Source organism: Protopterus annectens, chromosome 8.part0 (assembly GCF_019279795.1).
Source record: "Protopterus annectens isolate FY-2018-M chromosome 8.part0, PAN1.0, whole genome shotgun sequence".
Lineage (NCBI taxonomy): Eukaryota > Metazoa > Chordata > Ceratodontiformes > Protopteridae > Protopterus > Protopterus annectens.
Window position 1 is genome coordinate 294982366 of NC_056741.1, and position 20088 is coordinate 295002453.

General features: G+C 37.1%; 1 protein-coding gene across 1 annotated transcript in view; it reads right to left on the reverse strand.

The window, feature by feature from the left end:
* Positions 1–828: 828 nt before the first annotated feature.
* The window catches only part of NES (nestin), an 80009-nt gene continuing 60749 nt past the window's right edge, over positions 829–20088 (reverse strand). The window contains exons 3-4 of the mRNA XM_044079791.1: positions 18475–18545; positions 829–6887 (exon numbers count right to left, since the gene is read on the reverse strand). Coding sequence (XP_043935726.1) covers positions 1405–6887; positions 18475–18545 — 5554 coding nt within the window. The 3' untranslated portion in view covers positions 829–1404. The remainder of the gene's footprint in view (positions 6888–18474; positions 18546–20088) is intronic.

Below are 20088 nucleotides of genomic sequence, written 5' to 3' on the forward strand. Positions count from 1 at the left end.
ACCCATTAGGACTGAAAGATCCATGGATTAATTTTCCATTAAGTTATGTCTTTTCTTTCACCCAAAAAACTATGAAATAAAATCACTTGCAGTCCTTAATAGTGTAGTTGAGACATTTGACATAATTACTACATTCTAAAGAAGTCAGTGTAGGATTATTCATTGTCCAATTATTTAAAACTTGAAGTTTTCCTGGATAATAAAAAAAATGTCAGCTTCTATCTTAGTATATAGACACACACATGTGTGTGTGTGTGTGTGTGTATATATATATATATATATATATATATATATATGTATGTATATATATATATATATATATAATATATATATATAGATATATATATATATATATATATATATATATATATATATATATATATATATATATATATATATATATATATATATATATATAGTTACACAGTGAGATGATGTGAACTGCTAAGGCTTAGGGATATCTCTTCGAATCGTCCAGAAAAACTAAAAAGAGACCTTTATTTGTTTCAACAGGTGTGCCAATAATAAAAATGAATGAGACTAATTTCCAATTTTTTGGAAATATGTATATAGATACCCAATCAAATATTTAAAATAAGGATTTACTCGTTCAAAAACTGAATATCCGTTCATAATAAATTAAATTACAATTCACACCAAGCCAAGTCACTATGTTACTCTATATTAGAAAAGACAGGTAAAATGAGAACTGTAGCATATTACTCTCTCTGCTAGATACAGAAAATGATTTTCACTGACATAAACTGTGTTTCCTTGGCTTTTTTATCCATAAATATAAAATTAAAAAGTAATCCAAGAACCCAGAAGTTCAATCAAATGTTAAAGTTTATAATAAAACATGCTTTCAAAAAACACCATTGATGATCTCACATTTGGGGGAGAATGTTCAGTGTCACATGAATACCCCCAAATAATTCTGTGTTTTGAATTATATGTCATACAATGAAATGCTGTAGTGCAATATATTTAAAAAATATAAATAAAAATATCACAGTCTGTATATTTGGAAGGAAGTAATGATAGCCCTTGTTACTGGTAGTTTTCTATTAATTACTGCTCAACTCTCTTCTAACAAAGCTCTGTGGAATTCTTGCTTCTAGGTAAATAAATACAACTGTGCACACTTAAGAAATGTCTCTGCGGATTGTCATTATGTTGTGTGTAAATATTTTTTTGCCCTAGATGTTGTCAGTAATGTTGTCACAAGCAGTTTTATAACTGTAAAAAAAGCCTTGCCATTCCTTCCTGTTTCCTCAGTTTACTTTGTCCCTTGGTTTCCCATATATGGTGCACCATTATTCACATTTGTCTTCTTCATCAAGAACTAAAATGTTTAAGAAAATAAACAAAGCACTATTGTCTTTATATAGAAAATTAAATCTTCTATATTATGGCAACATTTTCACTTGATTCTTTCTTGTCCTTCCCTGACAATGTGAAATCTTCAAGATTCAATGTATCTTCCTGAGCCCATTGGTCTGCAGAGTGGTTCTTTTCTACAAAACTGGGCTCATTATCATCTGAAGCATTTAAACATATCTGGGTGGGAACTTCACTCATTATATCTTGTTGGTTTAAGTTATCAGTAGGTCCTTCATGAAGAACCTTTGCCACAAAATCCGATTGAAATGCACCTTTCCCGTGCTCATGAAGCATGATATCCTGTGCCTCTTCACTGCTTCTTAGTTTAGACATTGGTGGCAATTCTTTTTCCTGAACTGTTTCCTCTTTTATTCCATTGATGAAGTCTTGTTCGTCCATATCCTCATCTAGGTGTACTCCATTTATGGTTACACCAGACTCTGAAACCTCCTTTGTGAAACCATCAACATTGTGTTCTTCAAATTGTTGAATCCCAGTGGTAATTTCTTTCCCATGTACTATAACTCCTTCAACCTGTTGAATCAAATTTGATTCTTTTGAAACATTTCTTTCTGTTAAACCATGGACATCTAAGGAATGCTTACCGTCTATAATGTCTTCTCTGCATTTATCACTATCTGACCTTGGGGGCAAATTTTCAAGCAGATTATCTTCAGGGTAGGTTTCTTCACCTGCATCTGAAACAGTTTGTGCTACTGAACCTAGTTGCAGAACCTCATCAGTTTTTAATTCTGTTTCTTGCAAAGTGTAAGTTAATACATTGCCTTCTGTTCTGTATTCTGCAGTATGTCCTTCAATATAATCTGGAGTACCTTCCTCTTCATGACTTTGGTTTTCTTCATCACTAGTAGTTATAACTTCACACCCTTCCTCATCATTATGCTTGGGTGCTTGATATGCTTTTGAAGCATTGGGTGACTCATCATCCTCTGTAGATTCAGAGTCATTATCTATGGAAATTGTCTGGACTTCATGTTTGGCATCCAGATGTCTGATGTCTAAAGTGTCTTCATTTAGTATAATTGAGTCTTCTTGTGAAACTTTGGCTTCAGTTCTAATAATGTCTTCATCGTCATATTCTTTAGCAGACACTTCAGAATTTTCATTTAACAAATTTCCTGTCGATTTTAAACATGTATTGGCATCATCAGCAAAGTCTTGAACCAAGATGTTTGCTTCACTGTCTTCATGCTTCGTTTCAGATATTGGAATGAAGTCATCATCAGAAGGAACAGAGTCAATATCTAAATCTGCAGACATTTCTTCATGTTTGTTTACTTTCAATGATGCCAAATAATTATCCTGTAAGCTGTCTAGTGGAGGAACTTGAACCATCATCTCTGCAACATCTTCACCAATATTAAATTCTTGTGTGCACTCCTTAGATTCTGACATTGTAAGGTGTTCTACATAATTGTTTTCTGAAAGCTCTTCTTCTTTTCCCTGCTTTCCATCATCTAGGATACATGGTTCTTCCTGTGAAGTAGTAGATAAGAACACTTTCTCCTCATCAGATTTAATAGATTCTCCTGAAGATGGAAAGCCACCAAACTGTTCTTCTTTCTTGGTGAGTGATATTGTTTCTTCAAATACATTGCTCACTGCACGATTCATTTCTTCAGTAATCCAAGACGCTTCTTCCCTATTTTCTTCTGTTGAAATTAGCACATTTTCTGTTTCATCTTTGGTTAATAGTATAGTTTCCTCATCTCTTACAGGTACAGCTTTTGCTGTTATATCTCCATCTACTGATTTAGTCTCAACATTGTCATTTTCTTTATCATTATCCAAGGAACAACTGACTGCTAAATTTTGCTCTGATACTATTTCCTTCATGTCTGTATTTTCTTTGTCATGAGTGTCCTCTTCATCAGATTGATCTTGTATTGCTTCTTTCTCTATTCCAGTTTCCAAGTAACCTTCTTCATCCTCTTCTTTTTCTTTGCCTACTGATGAATGAACTTCCTCTTTATTTATTTCCATAACCTCTTCTTCATTTTCTTCCTCAGACTCTGTTTTTTCACCATCTGCTTCCTGAAAAATTTCTTTATTTATTTCCAGATCTTCTTCTCTGTCATCCTCTGCTTCCTTCCATCCTTGTGCAAGACTTTTTTCTTTGTTTAGTGCCAGACTTTGTTCCTCTTTTTCTGCTTCATCCTCTGTGTCACTGCCTTCTGCTTCTTGAGTTTTTTCTGTATATATTTCAAGATGTTCTTCTTTTTCATACTCTGTTTCATTGACTTCATTGACTACAGCCATTTCTGTATTAACTTCCAGAGCTTCTTCTTCATACTCTGCTTCTTTGTGTTCTGATGCAACCATTTGTGCTCTCTTTACATCCCAACATTCATCTTCGACCTCTTCATCTTCTTTATTTGCCTTTTCTCCTCCTGCTGCAAAAATTTCTGTTTTTCTTATTTCCAAACTTTCTTTTTCTTCATCTTCCCTTGTTTCTTTAACTTCCGCTGAGGGCAATTTTGCTTGATATATTTCCATGTCTTCTTCTTCTTCTCCTTCACTTTCTTCCTTTTTCTCTTCTTCATCAGGTGAAGATACTGAAGGAACCTTTGTGTTATTTATTTCCTCTTTTTCCTCTGTTTCTTTATCTTCTGCTGCAGGAGATTGTGATTTATAGATTTCCAGACATTCTTTTTCACTGTCTTCATCATCTTCTTCTTCTTTTTCTTCTTCAGACAGTTGCTCTTCATGTTCTCCGGTTGAAGTTATCTCTTTATTTTCCTCTTTGACTTCATCAATGTTTGACTCCTCAAGTTCTTCAGTTTGGGCTATTTTTTCACTTTCTTCTTGCACGTCTTCAATTGTTTCACCACTTTCTCTGGGTTGCTCCATTTCTTCTGTTTCTTCTTTGTCTTTTTTTTCTTCTGCCATTACTATATGTTCTTTATTTAAATAAAGGCATTCTTCCACATTTGCCTTTTCAGTGTTTTCATCGCTGTTGGCCACTGCAGATAACATTTCTGTGTTGCTTTTCAAGTCTTCTTGTACTGTTTCTTCAGTTTCTTCTTTTAGTTGTGGTGGTGCTGCAATATGAATGTCAGTAACAGGGACAGACTCATCACTTGATTCCAGTCGAGACTCATATTTTTCTTGCTCCTTTACTTCTATATCTTCATCATTTAATGATACTGTAAACTGAGTTTCAAATCTAGATTCATCCTCATGGTAGGAAACAACATTACCATTATCTATACGGTCTTCCTGCTGAGACATATCATCCAAAACAAAATCCTTAACTCTGCTGCCTTCCTCAGCTGTTATGTCTTCAGTTTGTTCTCTGCCATCGAACAGTTCTGTTTCAGTTAAATTGAAAGTCATGTTTACCTCTCCTTCAGAAATATCTTTGTTTGGTTGTGTTACACTGTCCACCTCCACTGACTTACTTAATTGTGCAATATGCTGTACTGTAAAATATTCCTCTGCACTAGTTGTACGCACAGGTTCCTTAACTTCTGCATCACAGCTAGAGAATGGAGCGTGAGTTCCTTCACTTGGTTCTATCATATCAAGTAGTTGTGCTTGATTAATGTCTTCTTCATGACGAATCTCTGAGATGTTGTCTTCTTTATGACTGTCCTCTGGCTTTCTTTCTGTTGGCCATTCCTCTTTTATCAATGTTGTATCTATTGAGTCATCACCATACTGCAAATCATCCTTTTCACTTACTATGATTTCACTCTTCACACTTTCATCACTTGAAAATATTTCTTCCACTTTTTGCTTATGAAGCACAACACTTTCTACATCATCTGCTGGCCTGTTTGCATCAGAGACCTCAGCTGAATTGATATTCATTGAATCTTCATCATACTCTTTTCCATTTGTCACTACTGCATCAGCAGGCTTCTCCATGTCTTCCAATGCCTTTTCATCAGACCTAAAAAAATCATTAGAATCTTTGCTTTGTTCTGGGATACTTTCTACTTCCTGAATTACTCCTCCGTCTAATAACTTAGTACTGAAAGATTTGATCACATGTTGTGGAGTGACCATTTCATCTGTATCTTCTATTGTTTCATCTGAACTGACATGATTTCTTTTGAAACTGTCTGGATCTTTTTCCACTGTTTCCAGATGTTTATGTGGCTCAATGCTGATGTGCCAGTCTGCATTTGAACTGAAAGCCTGTGAGTCCTTTTCATACACATGTGCACTTGTTGCATCGTCGTCTATGTCTTTGCAGTCACTAGATGTTGTGAATCTTACTTCCTGACTTACTGTAATGAATGACTCACTTGTGACCTGCATAGTTTTGCGTTGTTCTGATTCAATTTGAGAAGTCATGTCAAGTATTGCATCTTCTGTCTTCTGTGTATATACAGGTATAGACAAACTAGGCTCAGGTATGTCTGATTCTATAGACATTATATGAGTGCCATATTGATCATCACGACCATGATTATCTATTTCAGTTTCTTTATCATTTTCTAATAACTCTGCTGTAATTTCAACATCTCTGTTTTCCCAGTTATCATAAGGCATTGTTTTGCTTAAAGTTTCAAAACTTTGGGGAACAACTTCATTCTTATTATCCTCCATGTGGTAAGAGAAATCTTCATTAACTGACTCATTCTGTTTAATTGTGACATTTTCAGTTGTAATTGTAATTGCACTAGACATGGGTGTATCTTCACCTGCTCCTTTTAGAGTTTCAAAAGCTTTGTCAAGAGCTTCTGTGATTAACTGTTCACTGTCATGTGTGTCTTGTTCAGTCTGAGGTAAAAGCTGAGTTTCAGCAGCAATTAACCTGTCACTTTCTTTGTTTGTTTTCACTAAATAAGCTAGGTCATCATCTTTCTTCTCGGTCTCCACCTCTGCTTTGGTGTGCTGCTTGTCACTGTAATATGTGTCTTGCACTATCTGATTTATTTGGATTTCAGCAGGACTTACAGTGTAACTTTCTTTGTCTGTTTTTACTAAATAATTTAGATCATTGTCTTTCTTCTCAGTCTTCACCTCCACTCTGGTAGTTAACTTTTCTTCTGAGTTAGTGTATCTTCGTTCATCTACATGATCTGGTTTGTCTGATGGTTTGGGGAATTTTGTCTCATAGGTCATAGGCTGGTAACCTAAGGGCTTTGATGAGTCATGGGAATATGATTCAGAAATTGTTTCTTTCTCTGCAGTTGTAATGAGAGTTTTAACAGAGTTTACTGTTGAACTATCTCTTTTGGATGTACTTCTCTGGGTCACTGAGATTCCACCTCTCTGCATTGCTGGTTCCAGTCTTGCTGTAGGTTCCTTATGTAGATTTTTACTGAGTGATGTTGTTCCCTGAAATTTATTTACCAGAGTTGTTTTCAAAAGTTCAGGCTGTGACTTTGGCAGTTGTGGTGTAGCACTCACTCCTCTGTGCATGCTGGTCAAGTTTATCCTGCTTTCTGTTGAACCAAATTTCCTTCGAACATCAGTTATGTTGTTGGGCAGCGAAGGTGGCTTGTTACTTTTTATGTCCAGTTTAGTATCTGCAAAACAGAGAATAAAATTAAATACATTTCTGTTGGACTACAATTGCTTTGTCATTAACAAATCATTTATTATTTTACTTTTTTAAATAAATAAATAGTTGAAGAAAATTGGCCTGTAACAGAAAATACTACAAGTAGTTACAACCTGTGCCACTTCATTAGATGTCTTAACTCATTATATCCAAGTAACGCCTCCAGTTCTATCTGCAGTTACCTCCTACTGATGCCTCTAAGTGTCAAATATTGCTTGTTCATATTTGCATCAATAAGTCCAAAACCATGCTATGTACAAGGTTTAAAAAGATTTCTTCTTAAAGCTGACACAATGGAAAATTCAACTGTATTAACATTTGATCTCTGTCTAGTGCAGGTAAATAGATATTGACTGTTGTTTTTATGATATCAATTTATATAGATATTATTTTCACATTTTTCTAAACATTTCAACAACCAAGTAACACAGGCAGAACTCCTTAACCCCCTTATGAAAGCTCTCAGCTAGATAAATAAAATGCTGCTGACAGTATGCATGTAACCTGAGTGGTTGCTGAGATATTGTAAGTTGTTTACAATGTATTACTAATGCAATAGTTGTGTTTACTGTGACTTATAAAATTCAGTTTAAGACCTAGAACCTAACGAACACTACCACTATAAAAAACTTGTGCTGAAGAGTTTCTCATTTATACTTCTTCCATAACCCCTATGGTTCCAGAGATATAAACATTTGTTTGAAATGTGAGGGCATAATTTGATTCTGCCAAACGGCTTAGGCTCCGCCCACCGGTAGTTACAGTACAAACTTCCTGAGCTCCATTGGAGTGGATGAGTTTTAACTCGCTTTAAATCATATCAGACATTGTTCATACCTGTCAACTGTCCAGATTTTTACAGAATGTCCAGATTTTTGCTACATATTTTTTTGGCTGTTCCTCATAAAATTGTGTTTTTTTCTGGCAAATCTTTGGCATATCATTGAGAATTGATGCCAGAAAACAACGACAGACACTATAGTTTCTGACTTCATACCCTTAAGAAAATCAATGCAAATGCAAATTCTGTTATTCTATTAACTTTCTAAGTTTATAAGAACAATACTTAAAAATTGTCCCTATTTCTGGGCCTTTTTCCCCTCCATTACTTATGGCTTTGTCCAGATTTCTTGCTCTAAGAGGTTGAGAGGCATGACAATGTTTCCCATCTATGTTTCCCTGTAGTATCTTCCCTATCCTCTCTATCTAATGCAATTTTTTTATGATTCACGTTTTACTAGGAATGGACTACGCAGAAATCTCCAAGTCTGCTATATCCATTATTTATTTATTTACTTACTTACTGACTTATTTATTACATTTGTTTACCAGGATAGTTTGACTGGGCACCCTTTTTTGGTTGAGGCTCAAGGAGCAAAGTGCAAGAAAAATTACATTGTTACATAAAGAACGTAGTAAACAAAGATATACAAGAAATCAATGATGGGCAGATACAACAGTACGACAAGAGGGGTAGTTTACCTTCCATCTTATCTTACATGCCCTGAGTTATACGTGGAAAAGACTGAGTGAGCATTATAGACTAGGATTTATGAACACACCTATGCAATAAAAATGTGGGACAAAAAACACCCTAAGTAAACATTCAAAGGTGTATATTAAGTTTAAAAAGTTCTTTTTAATTTTGCAAAAGGTGCAAATTGCTGAGAAAGTTGGGAGAAAAGCCTGAAATACTCTGAATTGCATTGGCAGTTGTTATTAAATGCCTCTCAGACCCCATGATTAAATGAATATATTTCAGTTAACGTGTCTTACAATTAAAGGCACTAAACTTGTAATTTATTGTCAACAATTGACTACTTATGAATTTTTATTTTGTTTTGTTTTTTACTCATCATCATCATTGTGTTCTTTCAGCTGTTCCCGTTAGGGGTCGCCACAGCAGATCATCTGTTTCCATTTCTTCCTGTCGTCTGCATCATGCTCTTTCACACCAATCGCCTGTATGTCCTCTCTCACCACATCCATAAACCTCATCTTAGGCCTTCCTCTTTTCCTCTTACCTGGCAGCTCCAGCCTTTGCATCCTTTTCCCAATATACCCAGCATCCCTCCTCAGCACATGTCCAAACCAAAGCAATCTCGCCTCTCTTGCTTTGTCTCCAAACTGTCCAACCTGAGCTGACCCTCTAATATACAGATTCCTAATCCTGTCCATCCTAGTCACACCCAGTGCAAATCTTAACATCTTTAACTCTGCCACATCCAGCTCTGACTCCTGCCTTTTCGACAATGCTACTGTCTCCAACCCATATAACATAGCTGGTCTCACTACCCTCTTGTAGACCTTCCCTTTCACTCTTATTGGTACCCGTCTGTCACACATCATTCCTGACACTCTTCTCCACCCATTCCTCCCTGCCTGTACTCTCTTCTTCACCTCTCTTCCACACTCACCATTACTCTGAACTGTTGATCCCAAGTACTTAAACTCATCCACCTTTACCAACTCTACTCCCTGCATCCTCACCATTCCTCTACCCTCCCTCTCATTTACATACATATATTCTGTTTTAGCCCTGCTGACCTTCATTCCTCTCCTCTCTAAAGCATATTGCCACCTCTCCAGGGTCTCCTCAACCTGGTCCCTACTCTCACTACATATCACAATGTCATCTGCAAACATCATAGTCCATGGGGCCTCCTGTCTAATCTCATCTATCAACCTGTCCATCACCACTGCAAATAAGAAAGGGCTCAGAGCTGATCCTTGATGTAATCCCACCTCCACCTTAAACGTATCTGTCACTCCCACCGCAGTCCTCACCAATGTCACACTACCCTTCTACATATCCTGTACCACTCTTACATACTTCTCTGCCACTCCCGACTTCCTCATACAATACCACAACTCCTCTCTAGGCACCCTGTCATATGCTTTCTCTAAGTCCACAAAGACACAATGCAACTCCTTCTGACCTTCTCTGTAATTCTCCAACAACACTCTCAGAGCAAATATTGCATCTGTAGTGCTCTTTCCTGGCATGAAACCATACTGCTGATCACTAATCATCACCTCCCTTCTTAACCTAGCTTCCACTATGCTTTCCATAACTACAAGCTGTGACTGATCAATTTTATCCCAATGTAGTTACTGCAGCTCTGCACATCACCCTTATTCTTAAAGATAGGTACCAAAACACTTTTTCTCCACTCCTCAGGCATCCTCTGACTTTCCAAAATTTCATTAAACAATCTGGTTAAAACTTTCACTGCCATTTCTCCTAAGCACCTCCATGCTTCCACTGTTATGTCATCTGGGCCAACAGCCTTTCCATTCTTCATCCTCTTCATAGCTGTCCTTTCTTCCTCCTTGCTAATCTGCTTCACTTCCTGATTCACTATCCCCACATCATCCAACCTTCTCTCTCTCTCATTCTCTTCATTCATCAGCCCTTCAAAGTACTCTTTCCATCTACTCAACACACTCTCCTCACTTGTGAGTATGTTTCCCCTCACTGTCCTTTATCATCCTTACCTGCTGCACATCTTTCCCAGCTCTGTCTCTCTGTCTAGCCAAATGGTACAGGTCCTTTTCTCCCTCTTTAGTGTCCAATCTCTCATACAACTCTCTATATGCCCTATCCTTAGCCTTCACCACCTCTCTCTTTGCCATGCGCCTCATCTCCTTATACTCATGTCTACTTTCTTCATCTCTTTGACAATCCCACTTCTTCTTCACCAGCCTCTTTCTCTTTATACTCTCCTGTACTTCCTCATTCCACCACCATGTCTCCTTGTCCTCCTTCCTCTGTCCAGACGTCACACCAAGCACCTTCCTAGCAGTCTCCCTTACTAGCTCTGCTGTAGTTACCCAGCTATTCGGTAACTCTTCATTGCCTCCCAGTGTCTGTCTTAACTCTTCCCTAAACTCCACCTCACAATCACCCTTTTTTAACTTCCACCATTTAATCCTTGGCACTGCTTTCACACTCCTCCTCCGCTTCTTAATCACCAACATCATGCTGCAGACCACCATTCTATGCTGCTTAACTACACTTTCCCCAGTCACCACTTTACAGTCTCCAATCTCCTTCAGACTGGCCCTCCTACATAGGATATAATCCATCTGTGTGCATCTTCATCCACTCTTGTATGTCACCCTGTGCTCCTCCCTCTTCTTAAAATACGTATTCACCACAGCCATGTCCATCCTTTTTGCAAAATCCACAATCATCTGACCTTCTGCATTCCTCTCCTTAACACCATACCTACCCATCATTTCCTCATCCCCTCTGTTCACTTCACCACATGCCCATTGAAGTCCGCTCCAATCACTAGTCTCTCACCCTTGGGTACACTCACCACCACTTCATCCAACTCACTCCAAAATTTTTCTTTCTCATCCATCGCACACCCAACTTGTGGAGCATATGCACTAACAACATTCATCATTGCACCATCAATTTCAGGCTTCATAAACATCACTCTATCAGACACTCTCTTCACCTCCAAAACACTCTTGGCATACTGTTCCGTTAGGATAACTCCTACCCCATTTCTTCTGCCATCCACACCATTGTAGAACAATTTGAACCCGCCTCCTATACACTTGGCCTTACTTCCCTTCCATCTGGTTTCTTGCATGCACAATATATCAACCTTCCTTCTCTCCATCATATCAGCTAGCTCTCTCCCTATACCAGTCATACTGCCAACATTCAAAGTTCCTACCCTCAGTATTACACTCCTAACCTTCCTCCTCTCTTCCTGCCTTCGGGCATGCCTTCCCCCTCCTCTTCTTCTTCGGCCAACAGTAGCCCAATTTCCGCCAGCACCCTGTTGGCTAACAGTACTGGTGGCGGTCGTTGTTAACCCGGGCTTCGACCTTAAAAACACAAGGTGCAGGGTTCAAGTCTCCCAAGGGATAATTGGCTAGGCTTAAAATGGCTTGCAAGGGCAATTAGCCTAGTACTAATCTATGAATCTATGTAATGTCATTTATCAAGTGATTACACTGTTTATTTAAACCAAAATGGAGTCAGTGTCTCCAGATAAAGGTCTTAACAGACTACAATGGAGGCACTTAACTCTTGTGATTTATTTTATTTGTAATAAAACAAATATACATGTTTATATACAAATGTACAATATATATATATATATATATATATATATATATATATATATATATAATGTTTATATAAATAAATATGTTTATAACAGCTTTTAAACAAAGGGATTCTGTCTAGATCCAGGGATGTTATTGTCCTCCTTTACTTAAACTTCATTAGGCCAGTCATTGAATATAATACCCCCTTTGGCATGTACTAGTCCAGAAACATGCAACAGCTGGATCACCCATAGAGATACTTTCATAAAAGGGTTGTTGTTGTTGTTGGCCTAAAGAACATGTCTTACATAGACCGACTCAAAACCTTGTCTATATACTCGGTATCCTTCAGACTGCTAAGAGGTGATCTGTGTCTGACATACAAGGCATCATCTGACCCAATACTGATGGGTTTACAGCACATCAGCAAGTCAAATGGCATTAGAAATACTCAGTCTAAGAATCATCATCAACAGAATAGTTTGGAGGGACAGATACATCTTGCACATGATACCATTGTTCCTGAACTGTCTCCCCATTCACATAAAATAAAGTTCAGCCCTGTACATATTCAGGCACAACTTGGATCTATGGATGAGAAACAGGAAATGTACCCCAGGACTTCCCCCTGTACTTCTAATGGACAGAGGCAGCTCCTGGATGCTTTATCCCATGCATGGGTCCCCTCAAATCATCTATGGTTAGATCCCAAATGTTCTTATTAGGGGTAATGTATAATTATTGACCATGGGAGTGGTAAGGCCAGTCTATAACTAAATGGTTTAAGTTAATTCAAGTACAAAAAGGGAAACTGGCTAGGCTTGAAATCAGCTAGCCAATTACTTATTTATGAAGCTATACATTTCTGCTGGATACACATTCAAATTGGTTCTTGTAAGGCACAACCACAGCATTTTTTGTTTGTTTGTTAGTCTGATTGTGCTGTAAAGCATTAAATAATAAAGGTCTGATGTTAACAATTAGTTCAACAGAATTTTCCTACAAAGACAAACAATGGTAGTCCAGTAGAGGCAGTTATGAATATGAATAAATGGACAGATGAGAATGCAGGAAGTAAAGAATATGCAGCATGTCGGGGGTGGTGTTGATATACTAGACAACCTGTCTCCTAAGGTATTAAAACAGATGAAAGGAGCATTTAATGATCCTGAGTAAGAAGTACAGAATCATTCCTTAGTAACTCGATTTGAAGACAGCAACAATAATTCCTTTATTCAAATGTGAATTTAGAAAGGGCTTGGGAGATTAAATGTATGTTTGTCTCACTTCCATCTTAAAAAAGATTATGGAAAAAACTTCTATGCAGTATTATCAAATTCTGGTTCTCTTTCTCATTGGAAAATCTATGACTTCATTTAGCAAAGGTATTGACAAACCAGCACCAATCCAAATCTTTTACTGGTTCACCACTGAGTTAGACAGGATGGCCCTGTAAATGCAATGCATTTAGGTTAAATCAAGAACTTTGGATGTGTATCACACAGGGCATCAACAAGGTTATGTGCAAGGCATAAAAATATCAAGGAACAATTGAAAGCAATGTTTGACAGTTAAAAAAAGACTATCTGGAGAAAGCCAGGAGACAATGTAGTGACACAGGCCTACATTTGTAATTAGGTGAGGAATGTTCATCTATTGTTATTAGACATGCAGTCCAGGAGACCATTAAGGAGCTTAGCCCAAATTCCCATCAGCCACAAAGAACTGTCTGGTTAAGTGACTTGCTCAAGGTCACACAGTAGGCAAATACAGGTAATGGGAAGGTTCATCTGTACCACAGGAACTAACTCATTAACAGTTCCATAGCCTTAATATTCTATATTAACTACCAAAATCCCATTAACATATTCAAGTCAGATGCTGTACACTCATCAGAGAGCATGATGATCTGATTATGTGTTGATTTTAGTCTAATAGGTCCAGTGGTCAAGTATCAAGATACCAAAGAAGCAGCTACTAGAAAATGGAAATAAAAACTTAATCCAAATGTAAGTGAAATACTGAATACTGCAAAGAAGATAAATTAATTGGAGGCTGTATTTGTACAAAAGGAAGGAGTAAATAGCTTAGAAGTAGATGCAATTTGTGGGAATATTACATGCAGAATAATGCCAAGAGAAGTGAGGTATAAAGGAAAGCAGGAAATGAGCAATTTGTGTAATGCAGAAGCGAATGATAATTGTTAAAAAGAATACATATACATATACATATACTTCGTGAAAATGAAAAATGTTATTATGGTTTGTTTTCTTTTCTGGTAATATATGTGTATCCATGTCATGTATTTTAATTAATAAAGATCCTTAAAAAAGGGACTAGCTGCCAGACGTACTTGCCGTGATGTATAATCTATATGAGCAAGTACCTCTTTGTTATTAATGGGAAAGATACAAAGCCATGCATTTTGGTAAATGGAATGCAAGCAATATGTGCATACTTGGACAAGTTGTTCCAAAGGATGGTGAAGGAAAATGATCTGGGGTTCAGAAGTTTATGTATGTTAAATACTATAAGAATCACAGAAAAAGTGGATAAATGGTGCTATCGCAAACCAGTAATCAAAAACAGAGCACCACTCGATCAGTATGGATATAAACAACCGTTTATTCAATGTTCAAGCACCAGAGCAATACTATAAGAAGAAGGGGCAGTAGTGAAGGGTAATGGAATGCTGGGGTATTCATGTAGGAGATGGATGCTGCTGTTGTTTTCCCAGTCTAAAGGAGGCTGGTAAGCTAAATGTAGAGTAATGCACTTGTTTCTGGCATCAAACAGAAATAAAAGAGGTGCATAAGAAGGTTGTGTTTTTCCCAGTTTTGGAGTATAACCATTGCGCTCCATGAATTTCAACACAATCCTATTTCTTCACTAAGACATACACCTAAAAACTTCATGTATGACAATACCTGTTGTAGTCTCCATGGTATTCTCTGGTTTCTCATGCTGTATTTTATGAGGTGAGAAAAGGAACTCAAAGCAAGGCAAAATATTTTAAAAAGTAATAATTTATTATACCATGAAGTATGTGGGTCTTTAAAAACGAGTCTCACTAGCATTTTCTGTCATTCTACAACTTGTTTTCATTCCTCTGTGAAACACACCCAGATCTCTTCTTTCAGTATTAGTAACAAATCAAAGTCAAAAGTTACAAACAGCACAGTTTTCTTTAATTTTTTGGTTTGTGGGAGAAATGTGACCTTTAAAAGATAACCACCAATTTTTTCCTCAGTTTAGCGTCTCACTGCTACATTCTTCCTTGCTCTGCAAACTTAGTGTCAAGGCATAAATACCACTTTTTTCATTTTTTAAAGAACAGCTTGTTTTTTAAAATGGGATCCACTATGCAAACACCACACTGCAGCAGTCCAGCTGCACATGGATAACATGGATCCGCATTCATTCCCATCTCTATGCATCAAGTTATTCTGTTAAAATTTTATAACCAATTTTGAGTTTTATCTCAATGACAGAAAATCCTTTCCATCTTTTTCATTGTAGAGAAATTCAAGAAATTTTACCTCACCCTGCAATTCCACAGACTATTTTCCTAATAGCTGCTTCCTCTTTGTGTACTATCATTAAATTATTGTAGAGTCCACAGAAAAAGTTGATCTAAATTTTGAGAAAACAACTCAAAATTGTCTGACATACAACAGACAAGATCTCAAATACATGTTCAGCAAATAACTTTTAGGATTTAGGTGACAGTACATAAAACACCCGAATGTGATCTTATAACTAGAAATGTCAGCTATTACAGAGAACACTTATTGGATCTGCCTTGGGATTCATAAAGGCTTCCCACAATTTAGAAGCCTTAATACGGAACATATCCACATCATAGTAAGGCTTTCAGGGTCAGAGACTGCTTCACATTATGGTTTTCCCATTGCATGGTTATAGTGCAGAGAACAGCCTTGCTGATAAAGTCACATGCTAATTTCACATAATGGGGAGTGAATAACACTAATTAGGATGAACTCTCTGTCACAAAAGACCATGGCTCCAGGCGAACTCTATCTGCTGAGTATTTTTTTTTCTTTAGGAGGAAAATGTGAATGCCAGTCTTTTGAAATGTCAGAGCAGAGATTGGAACAGTGACATATTAGAGGACGGACAAACTGACAAATTGTGCAATTTGTTTTGGGACCCCACAAGTGACTATTAGCTGTACCCAAGTCTTCTCCTAATTTACTGGGACTACCAGAACTGCATTATCCTCTGTCTGGTTTTTCCTGACCTTTGTATGAAGCTGTGTCACACTGTTGCCAGAGAGTGGGATGGCAACTCTGTATGTCTCAGTACATATACATATAAAGGAGCTGTAGGTGGTTGTGGTGGTGTGTGTGTGTGTGTGTGTGTGTGTGTGTGTGTGTGTGTGTGTGTGTGTGTGTGTGCCCATGTGTGTCTGTGTATGGCCATGTAAGCACACATGTATATGGGCATGAATGCTTCTGAATGGATATGTGTGTGTGTGTGTGTGTGTGTGTGTGTGTGTGTGTGTGTGTGTGTGTGTGTGTGTGTGTGTGTGTGTGTGTGTGTCTGTAGCTGGTGCCTATTCTACCAAAATGCATGGGCTAGTAAGGACAACACTAGCTCTGTCAGATGTGACAGTGCAGTATTTGAGTCAGAAATATGATGATGAGATGTGGAGTTTCACTGTGTCTCTAAATAGGAGATTCTCTCTGTCACACTAATTGAGTAACCCATGGTGGCCAACTAGTGCAGGTAGAGACAATCTCTCTGAGTCCTACAGTCCAAGAACTTTACAGGTTCTGATTTCAGCAAACGTTTTCTAGTGTTCTTCATAACCACATAGTAAATACTTTACAAATGTAACAATTACTTTATCTTGACCATATCAGCACATCATTTAAACAGTTAATAGATGTACAAATAAATAGGCAATATTCAGCTTTTCTCCTCTGTGCTACACATTCCCATCACTGGTCACATTTTTTCTTTACAGCTGGTAACCCTGAAAAACAGCACAATTTTCTACATTAATTGTGTTCATTAAACCTCTTATAGGACGGATTGTAATATGGACTCCTAAATGTATGTTTTTTTTTGCTTTTTTACACAAAGGGCACAATAGATCTTTTATTTTCTAAAGTCTAAATTCTCCACATGCAAAGTAGACATCAATTTCTACATATTTAATCTATGTCATTTTTGAAACACCAGTGCAGGCAAAAAATGCTTGCGCCGGTGGAAAGTAAAATAAAAATAATATAACAACTGTACACTTTTTCCCTCAATGACGGAGGTAAGTGACAACAGAATATGGAAAAGAAAAGTGAGTTGAGCTTGTGTCTCTGTTTTTGGTCCACAGTTCTGCAGCAATTCATGCTGTTGACGGAGCGGCTTGGAAATGGATGCAGTTCATGCATCTACATTTTTAGAGACAGCATTGGATTTGCATTATCAGACATTAAGTGACTTTTTATTGCTAATCGTAATGGCATTAGTGGAGAATAGACCGTGATGCTGAACAGACAAATCAAATAAGTTAAAGTATTTTATTAATGTCCTAATTACAATGTACTAACATTGCTGAAAACCTTTTTTCTATGTTGTGCACCTGTTGTCACGTCATAGTAGATTTACTGGATTTATTAATGAGCAACAGTGAGAAATCATTTTTCATGCCCATCATGGACAACACTGCACCTTGTGTAAAACTATGCTGCTGATTTATCATTCCGGCAACTACAAAAATGCTAAGCAAGGTCTAGTGTTCTCTGTGCCACTGAAATGTCACTGCTTAGGCTTACACAAAAAAAAAAAAAAACACTGGAACAGCCTAACAGTACTTCAATGACCTCATGTCAGCCATCAAAATGTATTCATGTTCCTGCTGACAAACTACAGTCCACATTTTTTGTTTTCCCACATTCCTGGTATGGGATGATAGACTAACATTTTTAGCTTCCCACATTCCTGATATGGGACTTTAGCACACAGTTTTTGGTTTCCCATATTCCAGGTGCGGAACTACTAACCACAGTTTTTGTTTCCCACAATCCAGTTGTGAGACTACAGCTCACAGGTTTTGGTCTCCCATATTATAGGTGAGGTACTACAACACACAGTTTTTGTTTTCCCATATTCCATTTGTGAGCCTACAGTTTACAGGTTTTGGTTTTCCGTATTCTAGGTGTGGTACAACAACTCATAGTTTTTGGTTCCCTACATTTCTGATGTGGGACTACATCCTACAGTTTTTTCGTTCTCACATTCCTGGTATGGGACTTTAGCCCAAAATATTTGGCAAGATGTGTAACTACAACCACAGTATCTGTTTTTTGAGATTCACAAATATGTATTAGAACGACTAAGTCAGTATATCACAGAAAAGTAAGCATTTTATAAAGGCATGAGAATGAGCACTATAAGTTGCTTTGCGATGATAAATGGTTGTTAAGTGCATGTATCCACAAAATGACAAATCATACCTCTGATGACACTTGCAGGAGAATATTCCATAAATGGCTGCAGGCGAATACTTTCTGCTTCTAGAAGGGATCTGAAACATAAAAAATAATCAAATTTACTAAAACTGTTTTATACACATGTATTCATATTTCCAAAACATTCCATTTTTAGTTGTATGTTTTTAAACTTTATTTGAAAACAATAGTCCACCTACAAATTATGTGTTTGTACCATGTGCCCCTTTTTACTGCAAATATAAATCTCCAGATGATCAGTGAACAAATGAGCAAAATTAAATCATGAGTCATTGATTATGTTCAGCTGTGAAAATTCAGGATCTTGTTTAATGAATCCCCTAATCGATTAAGCAATAATGCCTTAGTTTTTTTTTTACATGTTAAGTTGTCTTGCTCAGAATGCTTTTGCAGGTGTCCAAAATGAGATTCAGAATTGCAAATGATGGAAATGAGATTCAGAACTGCAGATGGCTACAGAAATGTAATACTCCCATATCCTTTCCACTAGATATTCTTATTAGTGGCTTTTAAATGATTTGTTGCATAATTAAAGAAACATAAACCCCATGCACACAATCAAACACACACACAGGCACACACACACACACACACACACACACACACACACACACACACACACACACACACACACACACACACACACACACACACATAATCATACCTCTCAACTGTACAGATTTTTGCAGAATGTCCAAGTTTTTGCTTCATGTTTTTCATCTGTTCCTTGTAAAATTTGTGGTTTTCTGTGAAATTAAAATTACTGCATAATGACAGCCATGTGAGTTTCAGTCTTCATTTCCACCAGAAAAATGCATGCAATGTAAAACCTGTTATTTCAGCAATTGTGTCCTTTATTTTTGATGTGAGGCTATAAGGATATCTTAACTGTCTTGGGTAGGTCCCTTCACCAAACCTTATTTCCTTTTGAAGCCTGTCTAAAAGAAATCAAAAGTGTCAGTCGTAGTATGTGAGACATTAGTTACTTGACTGTTTTACTGGTTATCTTAACAAGAACTTGGAGATATGATGCAGGTTAGCAGCTGAATAGACTGACATTACCCAAAGACATTTTTTTTTCTGAAGCTGTACCAGGGTCTCCTTTCTTCTGGGTATTAAGATAATATCATTCTTTATACTCTGCCATCCATCAAATTAGACACTGAATGTATCCCTGGCAGAAGGAAATATGCTATCCTAAAGTCAAACTGCAGAATAGTAGTCATATTACAAAGGCAAACCAAATAACAACTTTGTCTTCCAATAGTTTGAAATCCTGTTACAGACAGGAAGGTTTCATGATACACTTTTTAAGCGTAAATATTCTTGAGCCAAGTGAAGACACTCGGGATGGAATATTGATGGAATATTGTACCTTATGAAAACTCTAAAGAAGAAAATACAGTCAGGTGTGTGTTGTACTGTCCTTGAATTAGGATATTGTTTACATTAGCAGAGATTGCTAACTGTTAAGTAAAAAACAAAGAGGAAACATTTTTTTCTGTCAAACATACTCAACTGTGACCACAAGATAAAAAAATATAAACAATTCAGCCATAACAGTATATGTGGTCTTAAGCACCCATATACCCGCACCTA